This window comes from Equus quagga, chromosome 11 (assembly GCF_021613505.1).
Source record: "Equus quagga isolate Etosha38 chromosome 11, UCLA_HA_Equagga_1.0, whole genome shotgun sequence".
NCBI lineage: Eukaryota > Metazoa > Chordata > Mammalia > Perissodactyla > Equidae > Equus > Equus quagga.
Window position 1 is genome coordinate 80,390,305 of NC_060277.1, and position 17,791 is coordinate 80,408,095.

The 17,791-nt window shown below is 40.1% G+C and overlaps 1 protein-coding gene across 3 annotated transcripts in view; it reads left to right on the forward strand.

Annotated features, from left to right (window-relative positions):
• Nucleotides 1-17,791, forward strand: part of ACACA (acetyl-CoA carboxylase alpha) — a 271,848-nt gene that overhangs the window by 201,135 nt on the left and 52,922 nt on the right. For all 3 annotated transcript variants that reach the window (XM_046675864.1, XM_046675867.1, XM_046675865.1), the window contains 3 exons: nt 5,028-5,125; nt 8,381-8,501; nt 9,378-9,488. In XM_046675864.1, the coding sequence (XP_046531820.1) occupies nt 5,028-5,125; nt 8,381-8,501; nt 9,378-9,488 (330 nt within the window). The remainder of the gene's footprint in view (nt 1-5,027; nt 5,126-8,380; nt 8,502-9,377; nt 9,489-17,791) is intronic.

Here is a 17,791-nt window from a genome sequence, read left to right on the forward strand (position 1 = left end):
CCCTGTAACCCTCTTAAGTAGTGACTAAGTTCTCTCTTTCCCTGTGCCACTGAGCCTGGAGGGGGAATAATGTCTTCCTTGTGCCTTGTTGCTACTTCCAGACTCTTTTCCTCCCTTTTCTCTAAAAACCCCCATCTTTGAATCTCATGTCAACAGACTGTGCCACATCACTACTGCTCCTTATTGTAGTGTTCCCTGACCCTTTGGTCACTCCTCCTTCTTTGCATCTTTTAGTTGCTGGCACATTGTCACTGTCTACAATGCTATTAGTCCTGTTATAGTTCTTGCTGATTGTTTATAACTACATAGAATCCATCCCATAATCTAGCCTCTTGGATCCTTGACTTCCTCTCCTATGATAGTCCTATCCTTCCTACACCCCAGCTCAGCCTCTCATTCCTTATAATCTCAATTTCAGGCATCCCTTTCTTTGCTACTTCTCCATCCTGTCTTTCCAGCTCACTCTGTTTAGTACCCCAAGCCCAACAATTCTTTGAACACACCAGGACCTACAATTGTTGATCCTGCCACCTTTCTTTTGCTCTTTGCTGTCTCCTCACTTCCTCATTTCATTCCTATCCAGCTTAAATTCAAGGTCAATCAAAGGTTAATTGTTATAATCACCACCTTTCCTGTTGCCTCAATTTTTTTGCTTCTCTCTTCATTCTCCTTACTCTGTGCCTCTACAAAAACCTTGTTTGAATCTAACTCTCTCCGTCTACTCCTATACCTGTACCTACATAGCTGAACATTGATGGAGAAAAATACATAGTGCTGTTGACTGGTCTTACTTTAAATTCAAGCTTACTAATCTCCTGAATGACAGTTTTACATCTTCTCCCCTCTCCTCAAACCTCTAACACCCTCTTTCCTCTTCTTCACTCTTAGCTGATGACCTTGCTTCCCAATTCACTGAGAACAGAAGCAATTCGAAGAGAGCTTCCACGAGCTCCCACACATCTGTATCTGTGTCCTTACTCTGCCATCTCTCCCATACTTTGGGTGAACAGTCACTACTCCTGTCTAAGGCCCTTTCCTCCCTTTGTCCACTTGATCCTTTCCCCTCTTGCCAACGAAAGAATGTAGATCAGTACATCTCCCCACTCTTTCTTGCATCGTCACTTTTTCCCTCTCTGCTGGATCTACCCCTTTAGCATACAGACGCTTAACCCTCCAGTCACGACCCCTGCCCCATTTTTTCCATCTTTTTACAGCAAAACTTAAAAGAGTTGTCTCTTTTTGCTGTCTCCAGATACTCTTCTCCCATTCTCTCTGGAACCCCCTTCAGTTAAACTTGGACCCTCACCTTCCACTATAGCTGCTTTTGTCAAGGTTGCCATTGATTACATATTGTCAAATTCTGTCGTGAATCTCAGTCTTCATCTTAGTTATTTGATGTTTTAGCAGCATTTGACACAGTTGGTCACTCCTTCATCCTTGAAATACTTTCTTCTCTTGGTTTCCAGGACCCTGGAGTCTCCTTTTTACCCTCCTAGCTGCTCTTTCTCAGTTTCCTTTGCTGCCTTTCACATCTTTAAGTAGAAGAGTGTTTCAGGGGATGATGGAAATATTCTGTATTTTGATTGTGGTAGTGAATTACATAAGTATGTATATTTGTTAGAACTCATCAAACTACCACACTTAAAACTGATTAGTTTTATTGCACATAAATTATACTTCAGTAAAATTCATTTTAAAAGTTCCTGGAAATTTTTGGTGACCACTAGCAAGTACAGAGTTTCTTTTTAGAGTGATGGAAAAGTCTTGGAATTAGATAGCGGTGATGGTTGCACTTCTGAATATACTAAAAACTACTGAATTGTACACTTTAAAATGGCCAGTTTCAGGGGCTGGCCCAGTGGCGCAGCGGTTAAGTTCACACGTTCCGCTTCTCAGTGGCCCGGGGTTCACCGGTTCAGAACCTGGGTGCGGGCATGGCACCACTTGGCAAGCCATACTGTGGTAGGCATCCCACATATAAAGTAGAGGAAGATGGGCATGGATATTAGCTCAGGGCCAGGCTTCCTCAGCAAAAAGAGGAGGGTTGGCGGCAAATGTTAGCTTAGGGCTAAACTTCCTGAAAAAAAAAAAATGGCCAGTTTTATATTATGTGAATTTTATCTCAATTTAAAAACATTATCAAAAAAAGTGAAGGGAGGCAGATGTCAGGACCACAGAGACTATGATAGGACCAAGAAGTCCTGGACTTCCCAGTTTCAACCCCACCAGGCCCAGTGCCCTCTCACCTGGTGCTTTGGCAAGATAGCCTGTATAGAAGGTGGAAGAGAAGGAAAACAAGTGTTTCAGGACTTGGTCCCTGGACCTCTCCTCTCTTCTATATTCACTTTCCCTTGGTGATCTCATCCAGTCTTTTTTTTTTTTAAGCAACTGTTCTTTTCTTTTTTTCTTAAAGATTGGCACCTGAGCTAACATCTGTTGCCAATCTTCTTTTTTCTTCTTCTTCTTCTCCCCAAAGCCCCCCAGTACATAGTTGTATATTGTAGTTGTAGGTCCCTCTGGTTGTGCTATGTGGAGTGCCGCCTAAGCATGGCCTGACAGGTGGTGCCATGCCTGCATCCAGGATGTGAACCGGAGAAACCCTGGACCACCAAAGAGGAGCGTGTGAGCTTAACCATTCGGCCATGGTGCTGGCCCCTCATCCAGTCTTAAAGATGTAAATTCCGTCTGTAAACTGATAAACTTCCAAATTTATATCCTCCCCCAAACCTCAAATTCATTTTTCCAGACTCACTGTCTCTACTTACATGTCTGCCCAAATGTAGCTTCTAATCTTCTTCTGTAAATTTGTTTTCTCTATCTCAATAAATGGTACCTCTGTTCTTCCATTTAAGTAAAAGTCCTTGGAGTTGTCCGTGACTTCTCTTTCTCTCTCATGTCCCACATCCTCTCTGGCAGTAAATCATGTTTACATCTCGACCTTCAAAATATATCCAGAATCCAACCGCTTCTAACCACTTCCACTGCTACACAGTATTCAAAGTCACTGTCATCTCTTACCTCCATTATTGCAGTAGCTTCCTAATTGACCTTCCTGCTTTTGACCTTACCCCTACCTAAAGTCTACCCTCACAGAAAGTGGAATGGTCCAGTTAAAATATAAATCAGGTCATGGCTCAAAACTTTCCTCTGATTAAAACCCTTTAATTGTGTCCCAGTTCACCCAAGAAAGGGCCAAAACCCACATGGTTATCAATAAGATCCTACAAAGATTGGCCTTCCAGCACTTCTCTGCCTTCATTTCTTGGTGCAGCCTGCCTCATTCCACACTATGGCTCTACTGGCCTCCTTACTCGTTCTTAAACCTGCTGGGCAGTCATGCCTCAGCGCTTTTGAACTTATGGTTCCTTCTGTCTAGAATGCTTTTCCCCCACATATCCTCATGTTTTATTTCCTCAGCTCTTCAGGTCTTTACTCAAATGACATTTTCAATGAAGCCTTCCCTGGCTGTTCTTTCTAAAAGTTCAACTCTCCCAACTCTCCTGTCACCCTTCTCTATTTATTTTTTCCTTAAACATTATTCCCACTAACATTATATATTTTACCTATTAATTTTGTATATTTTCTGTCTCTCTTACTAGAAGATAAGTTCTCTAAGTTCTGTTTTGTTCCTTCCTGTTTCTCCAGTGCATTGAACAGTACCTTGCACGTAATAGGCACTCAGTAAGTTTGTGCTAATTGACATACTACTGACACTTAGTGGTGCTCATCATAAGTCATGTAAAATCGATAGCAGATTCATGTCTGTTCCAACATGTTGTGCTCACTGTGGGACAAATTCATTGAGTTAAATGGTGGGCTTGATTTCTCATAGTATTTAAAATGTTTTCCTCTGTTTACTTTTTTTTTTGGCTGAGGGACTAATTCACTTAAGTTAAACACACGTATACATAACTCTATATGTGAGTGGGTATATATATATATAAAAATCAGTTATGAAATGTTAGTATAATTTTTTAATGTAAATAGGAATTAGGAGTATACTTTAAAAAAACCTAAAGGTGGGGCTGGCCCCATGGCCGAGTGGTTAAGTTCGCGCGCTCCGCTGCAGGCGGCCCAGTGTTTCGTCTGTTCGAATCCTGGGCGTGGACATGGCACTGCTCGTCAGACCACGCTGAGGCAGCGTCCCACATGCCACAACTAGAGGAACCCACAACGAAGAATGCACAACTATGTACCGGGGGGCTTTGGGGAGAAAAAGGAAAAAATAAAATCTTTTAAAAAAAAAAAAACCTAAAGGCATGAGTTCAGTGTTCACTGATCATTAACACTGCATAGACTTCTGATTTTAATATTGAATATCCCAGTTTTGTGATCCTCTCAATTGTCCCTTACCCATTTATATGTATATATTTATTTATTTTTTTTCTTTATGAGGAAGATTAGCCCTGAGCTAACTGCTACCAATGCTCCTTTTTGCTGAGGAAGACTGGCCCTGAGCTAACATCCGTGCCCATCTTCCTCTACTTTATATGTGGGACGCCTACCACAGCATGGCTTGCCAAGTGATGCCATGTCTGCACCCAGGATGTGAACTGGCAAACCCCAGGCCTCCGAAGTGGAACATGCACACTTCACCACTGCACCAGCAGGCGGGCCCCTCAATTATCCCTTGCCCATTTATATTTTTATGATACTATGGATTTGAAAAATGCAGAATAGTAATTCACACAGTCCTTTAATTTTGTGTTGATATCTTTAATAGAGCTATCACTAAAGATCGAAAATGACCCTTAACCCTGATGAAAATGAAATGAATGAAATATACTTGGAGTTGCAGCTATAAGATATCTATTTTAAGGACAGTCAGTCAGTGATTGGAGAAATAAGCACGTCCGTCTTTCAAAGGAGAACTATCTATGCTCGTGTTCTGTTAGACAGTAACTCTAGGAAGTGATGCGGCAATTTAAACCTAGCTTTGGAACAAGCTGCATTCCGCGTGCTTTTCTGTGTCTTCTGATTATGTAACGATGGCGAATAATGAGTTAGAAATGATTTGTGCTTCACAGGGATACAAATATTTATATCTGACCCCTCAAGATTATAAGAGAGTCAGTGCTCTCAACTCTGTGCATTGTGAACATGTGGAGGATGAAGGAGAATCCAGGTAGGTATATATTTATCAGAATTAATGGCTTTATAGTATTTTATCTTAATGGATATATCATATTTGAACGTTCAGACCATTACAGTTTTTTACTGTTTTATCCCTGGGCTGAGCGTTCTTTTATGTAAATTTCTAGGAATATTTCTAATTATTCCCTTTGGGTTAATTTCTAAAAGTGGAATTACTGGTCAAAAAGTTTGTCTATTTTTAAGATTTTTTGACATTTTCAAATTGCCCTCCCAGGATCTGCACCCCCACCAGCAATACGTGATTGTGCTTGTTTCCCCTCTTTAATTTTTCTCCACCCTTGCCAACACTGATTATTGTCAATTAATAAAATAGGATAGAAATAGCAATTGTTATTTTAACGGGTATTTTTGATTACCAGTGAAGTTGAACATTTTTATAATCTATCTGCAAGTATTTTCCAGAATGTTAATCAGTGGCTCCTGTACCATTTATTGAATAATTCATACTTTCCTCCCTTTTCTAATAATCTTAACTCAGTTACTAGGCTTTGTATTCTGTCTTTTGTTCTGTCTGTCTATTCGTGGGCTAATGCCACACTTTTTTCACTATTCTAGTCGGGCAGATTTCCTCACATTCTTAATTTTTCCCCAAGTTTTGTTAGCTACTTTGTCTTTTTATATATAGGCTCACTTATTTAATTCCCAAAAACTTTCCGTACTGATTTGATTCAGAATGCGTTGGGTTTATAAATTAATTTAGGAAGATCTGACATCTTCATAATATTAACTCTTCCCAACAAGAAACAGTGTTTTTCCATTTATTCAAGTGTATATTTAAATTTTATGGTGTTCTTCCTGTAGGTTATGCCAGAAGTTCCAAGTCTTTCTTGATTCACAGCACTCTTACTGTCTCAGTAATTTTTTCATAGTGCCTTTAGGCTAAAAGATATACCTAATATTTCTGTTTATTAACTAGTCAGACCTAAACAACTTCATAAGTATTTATGCCCTAACAACTTAATCATGTGAAAACTTAATACACATAAATTGAAATTTTTTTTCATGTTTAGTAATTAGAGTTACTTACTAATGGGATATTTGCATCTGAACATCTCAAACCTTGCAGTCAGCTTGGATATGGCCACACTTGTTTCATGTTCTGCAATGATTCTTGTGCAGAACATTTTTTTGTTTTTTGTTTTTTTCACAGAAACCAGGAAAACCCATCTTTGCAAAGATAGGGCATTGTCAAAAGGAATGTAGCACTGTCTAATATTAAACTGTGAACTAGTAGTTCACATGGGATGCAACAGGTATCACATATCATAATATTTCTCTCAAAAATTTAAAATATCCTGCACTGCCCCTGGCAGTTCACTGTGGCATCCCAGGGCACCTTGGTGCCCAGTGTGGGTATAGTGGGATTTTATAAATTTTTTAATGTTTATTGCTAAATATTTTGCATTTTTTCTTGCTGTTCTGATTGGGCTCCCCGCCATTGTATTTTTTAACTCTTTGTTACTGGTATCTTAGAAAGCTATTGATTTTTGTGTATTGCTTTTGTTAAAGCAAGTCATTTTTCTCCTCTGAGCCTTTAGTTTCTTCATCTGTAAGATGAAGATCAAGTAAACTGATATATGTAAAGCTCTTAGCCTAGTGCTGAGCTCATAGTAAGCAGTCAAAAATCCTGGATATTATTATTATTATCTAATAATGGAGGTGATACTGCCTATCACATTGGATTGTTGTGAGGATCAAAAATAATATATATGAATGTGTTTTGTTAATTGTATTACACTATACAAAGGTTTTTATTATAAATAACAGTAAAATTTGGTACTGCTTTAAAGGATGATAGTCTTAGTGGTGGAAGACACAGATCATAGAGCAGAAAATGGGAAATTTTTACTCTTTTTTGAGTAATACAGTGGGAGAAGATACCACTTTAACAAATCGTGAACACCTGTGAAGCGACAGGTACTCCTTAAGAGGGAAAAGATCTGCGTTGCAGGCAGGGCTGACTAGGCCCATGAGTGTTTGTGACTATATGGCATGTGGGCCTTATAAAAGGAACACATTACCCTCCCCTCAAATTAATGTGGCTCATTAACCCCTTAAGAGAGATTAGCTTTACCTGTAACATAACTCTAGAATCTAGAGTCTAGATACAAAGCAAAGGGAAGAATTGGGGAATTATTGGGAGAGGCTGCAAATAGAAAGGCAAGGGAATCTGAGACCTGGCAAGGGAAGCTGCAGACCAACAGCAAGGGCAAAGGAAAGGACCTGATGGTGGGCTGGAAGTAAAGAAGGGAACAGAGAAATATGGGGGCAAAAAAAGTAGTTTAAGAACCACTATGGTATACTTATTTATTATTTCAATTTAGAAAACTGTGTCCAGTGCCAAGTTTTCTGAGTACACATGGAACAATAAATAATATATGCCCATCTCTACTTCCAACTTTGTATTCTTCCTTTCTTTTATTAGTTACATTCCCCATCTCCCATTTCCCATTATCAGCTGTCACTCCTAATGCCCTGCCAAGAAGACAGATGAGTGGCTCCCGCTGGATCCACAGGATGCTTTCTGGACAACTTGGCCAGCTTTTCCTTTCTACACGCATTCCACTTACCCCTGCAGAGGGCTATAGCCAGGAACCCTTGTGTATACATTTGATATTTACAAAGGAGCCGGAATGGGAATGCTCTGTTTTGACCTTCTCCTTCATCCCTGTCTTGAAAAGAGAGGATTTTTGACTTGAGAAATTGAGCTAAGCAGTCTCACTATGCCTCTGGATTTTTATTCCTATGTAACATTTTCTAAAATTGTTGATTTAATGGCTACTGCTTAATGTAAGGAGATATATGCTGACCCTGCTTTTAACAAACTTGTTATAGAGAGTAAGAGAAGGCATCTAAAATCTGAGCACCTTCTATGTGTCAAGGCCTCTCCTTGTTGCTTTAAGTCTCACGTCAACCCCTAGAGGTAGATACTATTATCCCCACTTTACAGAAGTTACAGTTATCCCCAGTCACACTGAGCTGGGATTGAAACTTATTTACTTAATTCCAGATTTTGCTCTTTGTGCTATACCATATTACTTCCAGACAAAATAGGCACCAAGCTAAGAGGAAAGGTACAAGAATCAAGAGTATAAGAAGAGCATAGAGCCCTGGTATTAAGTATAAGCTTTTAGTATGCTTTTAGCAGGCTTTTAATGGTGATTATTCTTTTAACAGATTGTGACTGTTTTTAGCCTTTGTAATTTGGCATGTCTGTATCCAATAGGTACAAGATAACCGATATTATTGGGAAAGAAGAGGGACTTGGAGTAGAGAACCTTCGAAGTTCTGGAATGATTGCAGGAGAATCCTCATTGGCCTATGATGAGATCATCACCATCAGCCTGGTAAATCTTGCCAGAATATGAAACTTTTTTGTTTTGTTTTGTTGTTTGGTTTTGGATGTGTTTTTGTTTGTTTGGTTGTTTTTTCTTTTTTTGTGAGGAACATTGGCCCTGAGCTAACATCTGCCGCCAATCGTCGTCTTTTTCCTTGAGGAAGATGGTCTCTGAGCTAACAGCCGTGCCAGTCTTCCTCTCCTTTGTGTATGGGATGCTGCCACATCATGGCTTGATGAGTGGCATGTAGGTCTGTACCCAGGATCCAAACCTGCGAATCTTGGGCCACCAAAGCGGAGCACACGAACTTAACCACTATGCCATTGGGCCAGCCCCCAGAATATGAAACTTTTGAAAAGCTGACTGTCTGGCTAGGATTTGTTTTTGCCCTCATCACTGCTATTCAGTCCCAAATGAGAGCATTTCTTAAAAATTGTATACCTACAATTTGGTTTTAATTGTGCATAATAATGGGAAGATAGGATAATATAATTGAATTTCTCAGATAAACCTAGCACCTCATTTTAGCTTTTAGTTTAACTTCTTATTTCTCTAAATATTCTACTAGAGTTTTGACAGCTTGAATTTCTTCTCTTACTGCTTTCCTAGTTTATACCTCTAGTGTAGATGCCAAACACCTGTGAAGTGGGCAAAAGTATAAGAGAAGTGAAGGGTCTGTGATCTTTTAAGTGTCTAATACTTAAATCATTGAATACTTAAATCTTTTCTTTGACCAGGAAATTGTTTTCTTGTATTGTTATTAGTCACACAGGCTTCATAAAAAGCAATATTCTGTTAATGTGGATTTTATATATCTGTGTCTTAGTTCTTACAGCTTGGGAGGTGACATAAATATGTGACATGCAGAATTTCTTCTTTTTTAAGGTTACGTGCCGGGCCATTGGGATTGGGGCTTACCTTGTCCGGCTGGGACAGAGAACCATCCAGGTTGAAAACTCTCACTTAATTCTGACAGGAGCTGCCGCCCTCAACAAAGTAAGTTCCTAGGGTTTGGGAGAGTATATGAAACTGTTTGACAATTATTGTGAATCCTTAATTCAAGACCCTGATTGGGAGAAAGCCATTCAACCCATGCTTTCCTCAGTCTGTCTTTCCCCCTCTTCCTCCGTCTTCCCTGCCCATTGCCTAGCTTGCCTATTCATTCATTCATTTCATTCGACAAATATTCTGAGTACCTACTCAGAATACTCCACAATGTGCCAGGCACTGTTCCAAGCCCTCTGGGTATGTTAATGAACAAACCATATAAAACTCCTGCTCCAAAGAGTTTACATTCTAGTATGTCTCTAGAAAGACAGGGACTTAATTGAATGCTTCTGTTCTGCCCTCCTTCTCTTTTTCTCATCTGTGAGTAAGAGATATAAGGAGATCTATTCCCAGATGTGGAGCTGTCTCGGAAACATCCTCTGAACATGTTGAGGATAGTAAGTTTTAATGTTTTGAGGAATCTTTGAATATTCCTCTAAAAAAGGGCATTTATGGTGGCCCCTTGTACATAGAGGAAGTACTTGGTAAATATTGAATGGAAAGATGGGTGGATGGATGCATGGATGAATTGCTGGGAAAATGTATGACATAGAGATTTATCTTCCCTTCAAAAGAAAGGCTTGTGCCTTTTCAATCTAAGCTTATAGGGACTTTTCCAAAGGAAAAAGAAAATGGATGGTGAGGTCACTGCTTATAAGAATGAAAACTATCTAAGAATACCTGAATATACAAAGAGCAATGTAGTTCTGACTTCTTTGCAGGCATAGGGAAGTTATTTTCTCTCCAGAGCCAAGAATATGTAATAGTCTGGGGCTGGCTAGCTGACCTTGTGCAACTCTTATAACCTCTCAGCTCCTCAGTTTTCTTTACACCTTTAAATGATAGTGTGGAGACCAACTGAGAACACATAAGTAAAAGTACTTAGTACTTGGCACAAAGTGTTGGCACTCATTACAATTCCAGTTCCCTTTTCCTCTCTTAAATGGTTTGCTGATTGAGCTTGTAGAGTTATACACATGCCAAATTGTATTGGATATTGTGTTTACTAGACTTGCACAACCTCTTCATCAAGCCTTAACTTTCAATTGGAAGGATAGGAATTTAGTGTCCTATTCTATCATTCCCATTTAGAAAAAGTTGATACTTCTGTTGGTCCAGTTAGCTTTTGGGGATGTCAGAAATGAGGAGAATTGTTTGATGGGATTAGCTTGTTCTCTGCATTCATATGAACTCTGTGTCCTTCTCTGGACTTGCTTTTCTCTCCAGGGAAAGGCGAAGAAGCAGCGGTAACAATGGCAAACTTGGGTATCCTGCTCCCTTTTTGGAGGGTAGCCTAGAAATAAAGATTGTGAACTACCACAGATTATTGCAATGGGAGAACCTACAGAGAGTCTTAAATTTTTTTTTTATTAAGGTTATAAAAGTTAACATCCTTGTGAAATTACAGTTGTACATTATTATTAGTCATGTTGTAGGTACACCACTTCACCCCTAGTGCCCTCCCCCCACCCCCCTTTCCCCTGGCAACCACCGATCAGTTCTCTTTGTCCATATGTTAACTACCACCTATGAGTGGAGTCATACAGAGTTCGTCTTTCTCTGTCTGGCTTATTTCACTCAACATAATACTCTCAAGGTTTATCCATGTTGTTGTGAATGGGACAACTTTGTCCTTCTTTATGGCTGAGTAGTTTTCCATTGTATATATATACCACAACTTCTTTATCCAATCATCAGTTGCTGGGCACTTAGGTTGGTTCCATGACTTGGCTATTGTAAATAATGCTGCAATGAAGATAGGGGTGCATGGAGCTTCTGAAATTGCTGATTTCAGGTTCTTAGGATATATACCCAGTAGTGCGATGGCTGGGTCATAAGGTATTTCTATTCTTAACTTTTTGAGGAATCTCCATACTGTTTTCCATAGTGGCTGCACCAGTTTGCATTCCCACCAACAGTGTATGAGGGTTCCCTTTTCTCCACAGCCTCTCCAACATTTGTCACTCTTGGTTTTGGATATTTTTGCCATTGTAACAGGTGTAAGGTGATATCTTAGTGTAGTTTTGATTTGCATTTCCCTGATGATTAGTGATGATGAGCACCTTTTCATGTGTCTATTGGCCATCCGTATATCTTCTTTGGAGAAATGTCTGTTCATGTCCCCTGCCCATTTTGTAATTGGGTTGTTTGATTTTTTATTGTTGAGTTGTGTGAGTTCTTTGTATATTATGGAGATTAACCCTTTGTCGGATAAATAACTTGTGAATATTTTTTCCCACTTAGTGGGCTGTTTTTTTGTTTCAATCCTGTTTTCCCTTGCCTTGAAGAAGCTCTTTAGCCTGATGAAGTCCCATTTGTTTATTCTTTCTATTGTTTCCCTCATGTGAGGGGAGTCTTAAATTTTTTTTAAGTTGCTCTTTTGGATGTCTTCTTAGGGTGAGATATTGATGAATGTTGAAGATAATTGTAGGTACCACTGTCTGTGAGGATACAATTTAAAGAAGACACCTGTATTTCCATAATGTTCCCGTACCTGGACAAAGAGCTAATTTCTGAAATGTATCTTGTTACAGTGAGTTTCTTATTTTCTCCCTGATACTGTTATATGCAAAGAATATTACAAAAAACAAAGGTTTTGTTGTTGTTGCTGCTGCTGGTTTTTTTGTTTTTTACCTAAAACCTTAGTAGTTGAATTTTATTTATTGCCATAAAGAAAGCATTGGAGATTTTTTTCCTTAAAATCTGGTTGAATTGTTCTGATCAAATTCATTATGTTCACCTTCTTCCTAGCCTACAGGGCTGCTTGTTAAAAGAGAAGTCTAGGGGGCCGGCCCCCTGGCCGAGTGGTTAAGTTTGCGCGCTCGGCTTCGGCGGCCCAGGGTTCTGCCAGTTCGGATCCTGGGCACAGACATGGCACTGCTCATCAAACCATACTGAGGCAGCATCCCACATGCCACAACTAGAAGGACCCACAACTGAAAATATACATCTATGTACCGGGGGGCTTTGGGGAGAAAAAGGAAAAATAAAATCTTTGGGAAAAAAAAAGAGAGAGAGAAGTCTAGTTGCAGGGAAAAGGCAAGTAAAGCTGCAGCTGTAACTTGCGAAACAATGCTCATCTTCAGAAAGACATGATCATTTGTAGCTGAAGGGAGTGATCAGTTATAGAGGTTACCTAATCCTGCTCTGCCTGTTTCACTATCTTCATGTCAGTGCCTCTTAAGTATAATATTGCTGGAAGATACCCAATTTCATGCAAATTCATTAAGAATCCTGTATGCCCCTTTGCCTATCAGGTATGAAAAAGGAAATTATACAGGGAGCTACATGCTCAGATTGCTTCCTCCGACTCACTCCTTGTGCATGTTCTGTCTTTGTGTGTCCTGGTGTCTTTCTACATCTCTGTTTGCCTTTTTCTCTATAGGATCTCTGTCTTGCATACTGTGAGTGTGTGCGGGTCACTGTGAGTGCACGTCTCTTCCTGTGTGAGTGCTGGTCTCTCTTGTCTCTTTGTGTCTGTGCCCTCTCGATCCTTCTCTTTCTCTGTCTTTGTGCCTCCCTGAGTGTCCATGTGTGAGAAAGTCTTTGTGTGTGTCTGAAACACTGTAGAGCCTCCTTAAGCCTTGACCATTTTGCTTCTAGTATGTGTGTACCTGCATAAAGTGGAAACGTAGGCAGTATATGCAAGCTTTTAGACTGTAAACATTTGACCCCCACCTTTTTGAGTCTTCATTCTTTATGTTAAACATTGGGGTGAAGAATAAGAAGGGAACGGGTGTGCAGAGGTTGTAGGGAAAAAAAAATCTGTGTGTGCAAGTGCCGATCCCGTTGACCCCTTTGAAAATTGAAATAATGATAATGCGCGTCTCCTGACTGCATCAAAGTATCAGCACATCAAAAGCCAGGAGGCATGAAATGCAAATGATAAAGTGAAAGCAGATGGATTGTGCGTGATCGCCTGATGCCCAATGAATTTTAAAAGGTGCCGGTTTGCAAGGGGGGTGGCTGGGGGGTGGAGATGGGGGGCTGAAATAAACACGTTATCCCTGCAATTTTTTTTTGTTCTTGACGCTCACTCCTGACAATATTTTTTCACACTTGAGTGAACACCCACTCCATCTCTCTCTCCCCTTCTCCCTCTCCATGTCTCTTTCTCTCTCTCTTTCTCTCTCCTCTCCAACTCCCCCCCCCCCCCCGCCCCCTTACACGTCTCAGGTCATGTCGCTGCAGCTCTGGTGGAAATAATAAGATATAAACCACGAGGTTGTTATTTGCATAGAAATAGCATGGAGCCCCAGGCAGCAAGGGAGAAGGACACAGGGATCATTTGTCTAAAATTTTAATGAAAACTTTTGCTGAGGCAGAGATTTTTAAAAAACTTCTTTCTACCTGCTTTTCTCCTTCCCGCCCCACTCCCCCAAACCCCATCTCTGATTTGGCTTAACATGGTTCGATTTGAAGAAAAGGGTTGACACTCCACATATCCTACTCCTGTAATGCAGCAACATGTAAATTGTTCCTTTAATAGATATGAAGCTGGAGAGAGACACGTTCCCAACTTAATACATTGCATGTATGCATCAAGCTTTTATGGCTACACTCCATCTCAGCGCACACGTGATGTTGCCTGTCATTAGCTGAACTGTTTTTAATTAGTTTAGACCTTCCTACCTTTTGCTTCCAAAGACTCTTCCTTTTAAGAATTTCTTTCTATAGCCAGTGGTAGTAACCTGCACATAAATATTCCAGTGGTTTCCTATTTTTTATTTTCAGTGGTTTAAGTATTACCAAGTTGAGAAGAGATACAGTATCTGGCTTTTCTTGAGTATTGCAGAAGCAGACCTGACATTTGAACTAAAGGCAATGGGCTGGTGATTAGAGGCAGTCTGGATGATTGTATTTGAAACTTAAAATCAGGAACATCTGTCTGGCTGCTTGCTACTTTCTGGGCTAGGCTAGTAGTGTCAGGGCCACTTTACAGGTGGGAAGACTAAAATAGTAAGAGGTAAGGTGACTTATTAGTTCCACTAACAGAAACTAGATCACTCTCAAAACATGAACTTCCATGTCCTCAGGTTTTATTTAAGATGGGCTCAATCCCCTGTGCTTTGTGTCCACAAGACCTGAGAAGAGAAGGTAGCCTGGTCATTTTCCTTTTAGTCCAAATGCCATGAGAATGATGACATAAATAAAAGAAGCTTCTAAGGCCTGCTATTTCCTGTCTCTCAAGGTAGTAGATCATAGGTTCCTGGCTCCTTGATCTGTAGGCTATGGGTGGCAGAGTCCTCAAAATGCCTTACTAAGTGGAAAGGGCAGACCTGATGGATGTGACAAACTACCCTGCTTAAAGGGAGTCTTGCTGGCCTGGCAAAGGCCCTAATCTGTGTGCTTGGGGGTCTGGTATGATAAACCCTTAAGGGGCTAAGATAATTTGTAGAGTCATAAACTCTTAAGTCAAGGTGCCACTGGACTTTGCAGTAAGTTTCAGATTTACTTCTCCTCCCCCATCATTCCTCCTCTCTGTTTCCATTTAATATGTTTAACAGAATGTCAGGTGGTAGCTAGGCTGGAAGGAGGACCTATATTGTAGAAGAACACTGATGTGTAGGCTAGACCCTGATGGTTCTTGGGTCCATTGCCCCAAACTTGGTGAGAGCCCTCTTTGCACACAGAGAAATCAGAATTTGCAGTTTATGGCTTGTCCTCTGGACAGTAACTGTCTGTGGAGGAGAGGCATGTGCTGGTGGATTGATAAAAGGGTTACAGACTCACTCGGGAGGTGATATGTGACTTCCTTGTAATATACATTTTAAAACTTCTGCTTCTGTTTTAGGAAAAAAGAAATCCCATAATCTCATCCACCTTAGCAAGATCAGGCCCCTAATTCCACTGAATCTGCCAAGAAAAAAGAAGTTATATGATGGGTGTGGCTAGGGTTAAATGTGGGGCCTGTAAGGGGCTAATTCTGCTAATCTTGCTTTTGAGACTTGGTGTAAGTCTCTGTCTGGATCTCAGTTTCCAAATACGTATTTTTATTTGTATGTATTTTTAATATGGAATGTGAAGTTGTTGCTGATGCTATTGGGTACAGTATCAGATTTCCTCCCATGAGCCTGTGGCACCAGGGACCTGCACTATATGTTCTCCATACTCACCCATGACTCTGACACACAACGTGAGAGTCATGGAGGCTCAAGAAGGGGAGGAGAGATTACTTAGCTCTTGCTGTGAGGCAGCCTTGTAACTTTCACATAACTTAGAAGTGGAATCGTTCAGAGCGTGGACTCTAGAGCCAACTGCCCAGGTTTAATTCCTGGCTCTACAACCTACTAGTTGTGTGATCTTGGGCAATTTATTTAACCTTTCTAGGTCAGTTTCATTAACTGTAAAACGGAAATAATAATAGTACCTATCTACCAGGGTCTTGTGAGGACTAAATGAGTTAATATAGGTAAATCACTGGGACTGTTCTCCTCTTCCGTAAGATGCATTTAGGGTCCTTTCTCATTGCAACTCATATCCAGGCTCTGGAAGGGAAATAGAAACACAACATTCTCTATACTTTCTGATCTTTTGAAGGCAAAAATTCCTTTAAGAAAATGTTAGATGTCAGTCCTCACCGTGGCAGTACATTCATGTATTGACTTTCCCAGTAGATGTTATCTAAAGACAATCACTGCACTTTGGAAAGCCATTAATGTGAGAGGTACCATGTTCAGTCCTTGATAGGGCAGTATATGTGTCAGTCATCTGTCTTTAAGAGTCCCTAAGGACTTGTTGATACAATAGCCCATAATCACTCTGAGGATCAGTCCAGCAATTTGCATTTTTAAAAGTCCCTAACTACCTATTTTCACAATAGACAGTCCCTGTACTCCCGTAGCTCCAGATGGGATCACTCTCCGTTCTAAAGAGGGCATCTGAGCTTGCTTTCTGAGTAAGCCTCACTTTAGCATTATGAATGAGTTCTCAGTAAAGATTTTAATGGGCACATCTCCCTAGTTTTCAAGCCCTTCTACACACACACACACCACACACAAAATATGGGCAAACCTGGCACCATTTTTTGCATTGTTATGTTTCTTTTTCATTTGATGTTCCTCAAGTTTGGTAGAAACTGTACCGGATATGTTTGACTCAATTAGTGAGTCATGGTAAGCTGCCAGCAGCCTGATCCTGAACTGTCTGGTTTGAAGATCTTGCAGGGTGGGATTGTTATTCAGAGCTCCATTACAGAAGTTGCCTCTGACTTTCTAAGAGAGCCCAGTATGGGTATGATGGCTTAGAGACTAATGGCTTAGGAGAACCTATAGCAAGTTTCAGTCAAGAACTTCTAGATGAAGTGAAAGCTCGAAGACCCTGCTTGGGTCCTAGGAATTATCGTGTTTAACAACCTGTTTTAAATGTGCTCAAACTTTTTGAAGTTACAAAACCTTTAAATTGAAAAAAAAAAAGCAAACAAAAAACTTTTTTGATTATTCTCCTGCCTACCATTTACCAGGTAAAGCAACTTTAGGCTTTAATCTATTTGGGCCTCAATTTCCTTTTTGTAAATACATTTCCTACCTTAAGGTGAAGACCAGAGGATCTCTGAATCTTAAATTCTCTTTAATTTCTAGTGTTGTGTTATACTATCAAGATGTATATTGATTTGTAGCCAGGGAACCATGTTAAGCTGAGGCAGGGAGAGGATAGATTGAGGGGGAGGGGAATCTTAAAAAGTTACTACATATGAGAGTATTATATATTAGTGAGATTGCATATTAGTGATATGTAAAATTATTACATATTACTGAGATTAGGAATGGGAATTATAAGGCATAATGACTTAAAAAAATTTCATGTCGTTTCTTATCCATATTACAGAAAAAATAAATGCAATGTGGTAGTGGTGGTGGTGTCATTGTTGATGAGCACGAGAAGTGGCCATAGAATTGTAATTGTCGGGAGTGGAAGGGTCCTCAAAAGTCCAACCACCCAACTATTGCTTGAATTTCCTCTGTGACAGCATTGCCAAATATTTGTTCATTATGCTTGAAAAACTCAAATGAAGGAGAGCTGAGTACTTTTTGAGCCAATCTCTTTCATCTGTATAAAGTTCTTCCTTGTATTTGGCCAAAGTCTGTTTCTCTGTAAGGCAGACTAATGTGTCTTAAAAAGTAGTGTCCAAAATTAACAAAGTGACGCCCAGTTTTATGGTCTAACCTATGTAGAATTGAATGGGACCAGAAACTTTCCCATGTACTTTTGCTTTCAGAGTCTGGGCTTGTCTCAAGAACAAACATAATGAA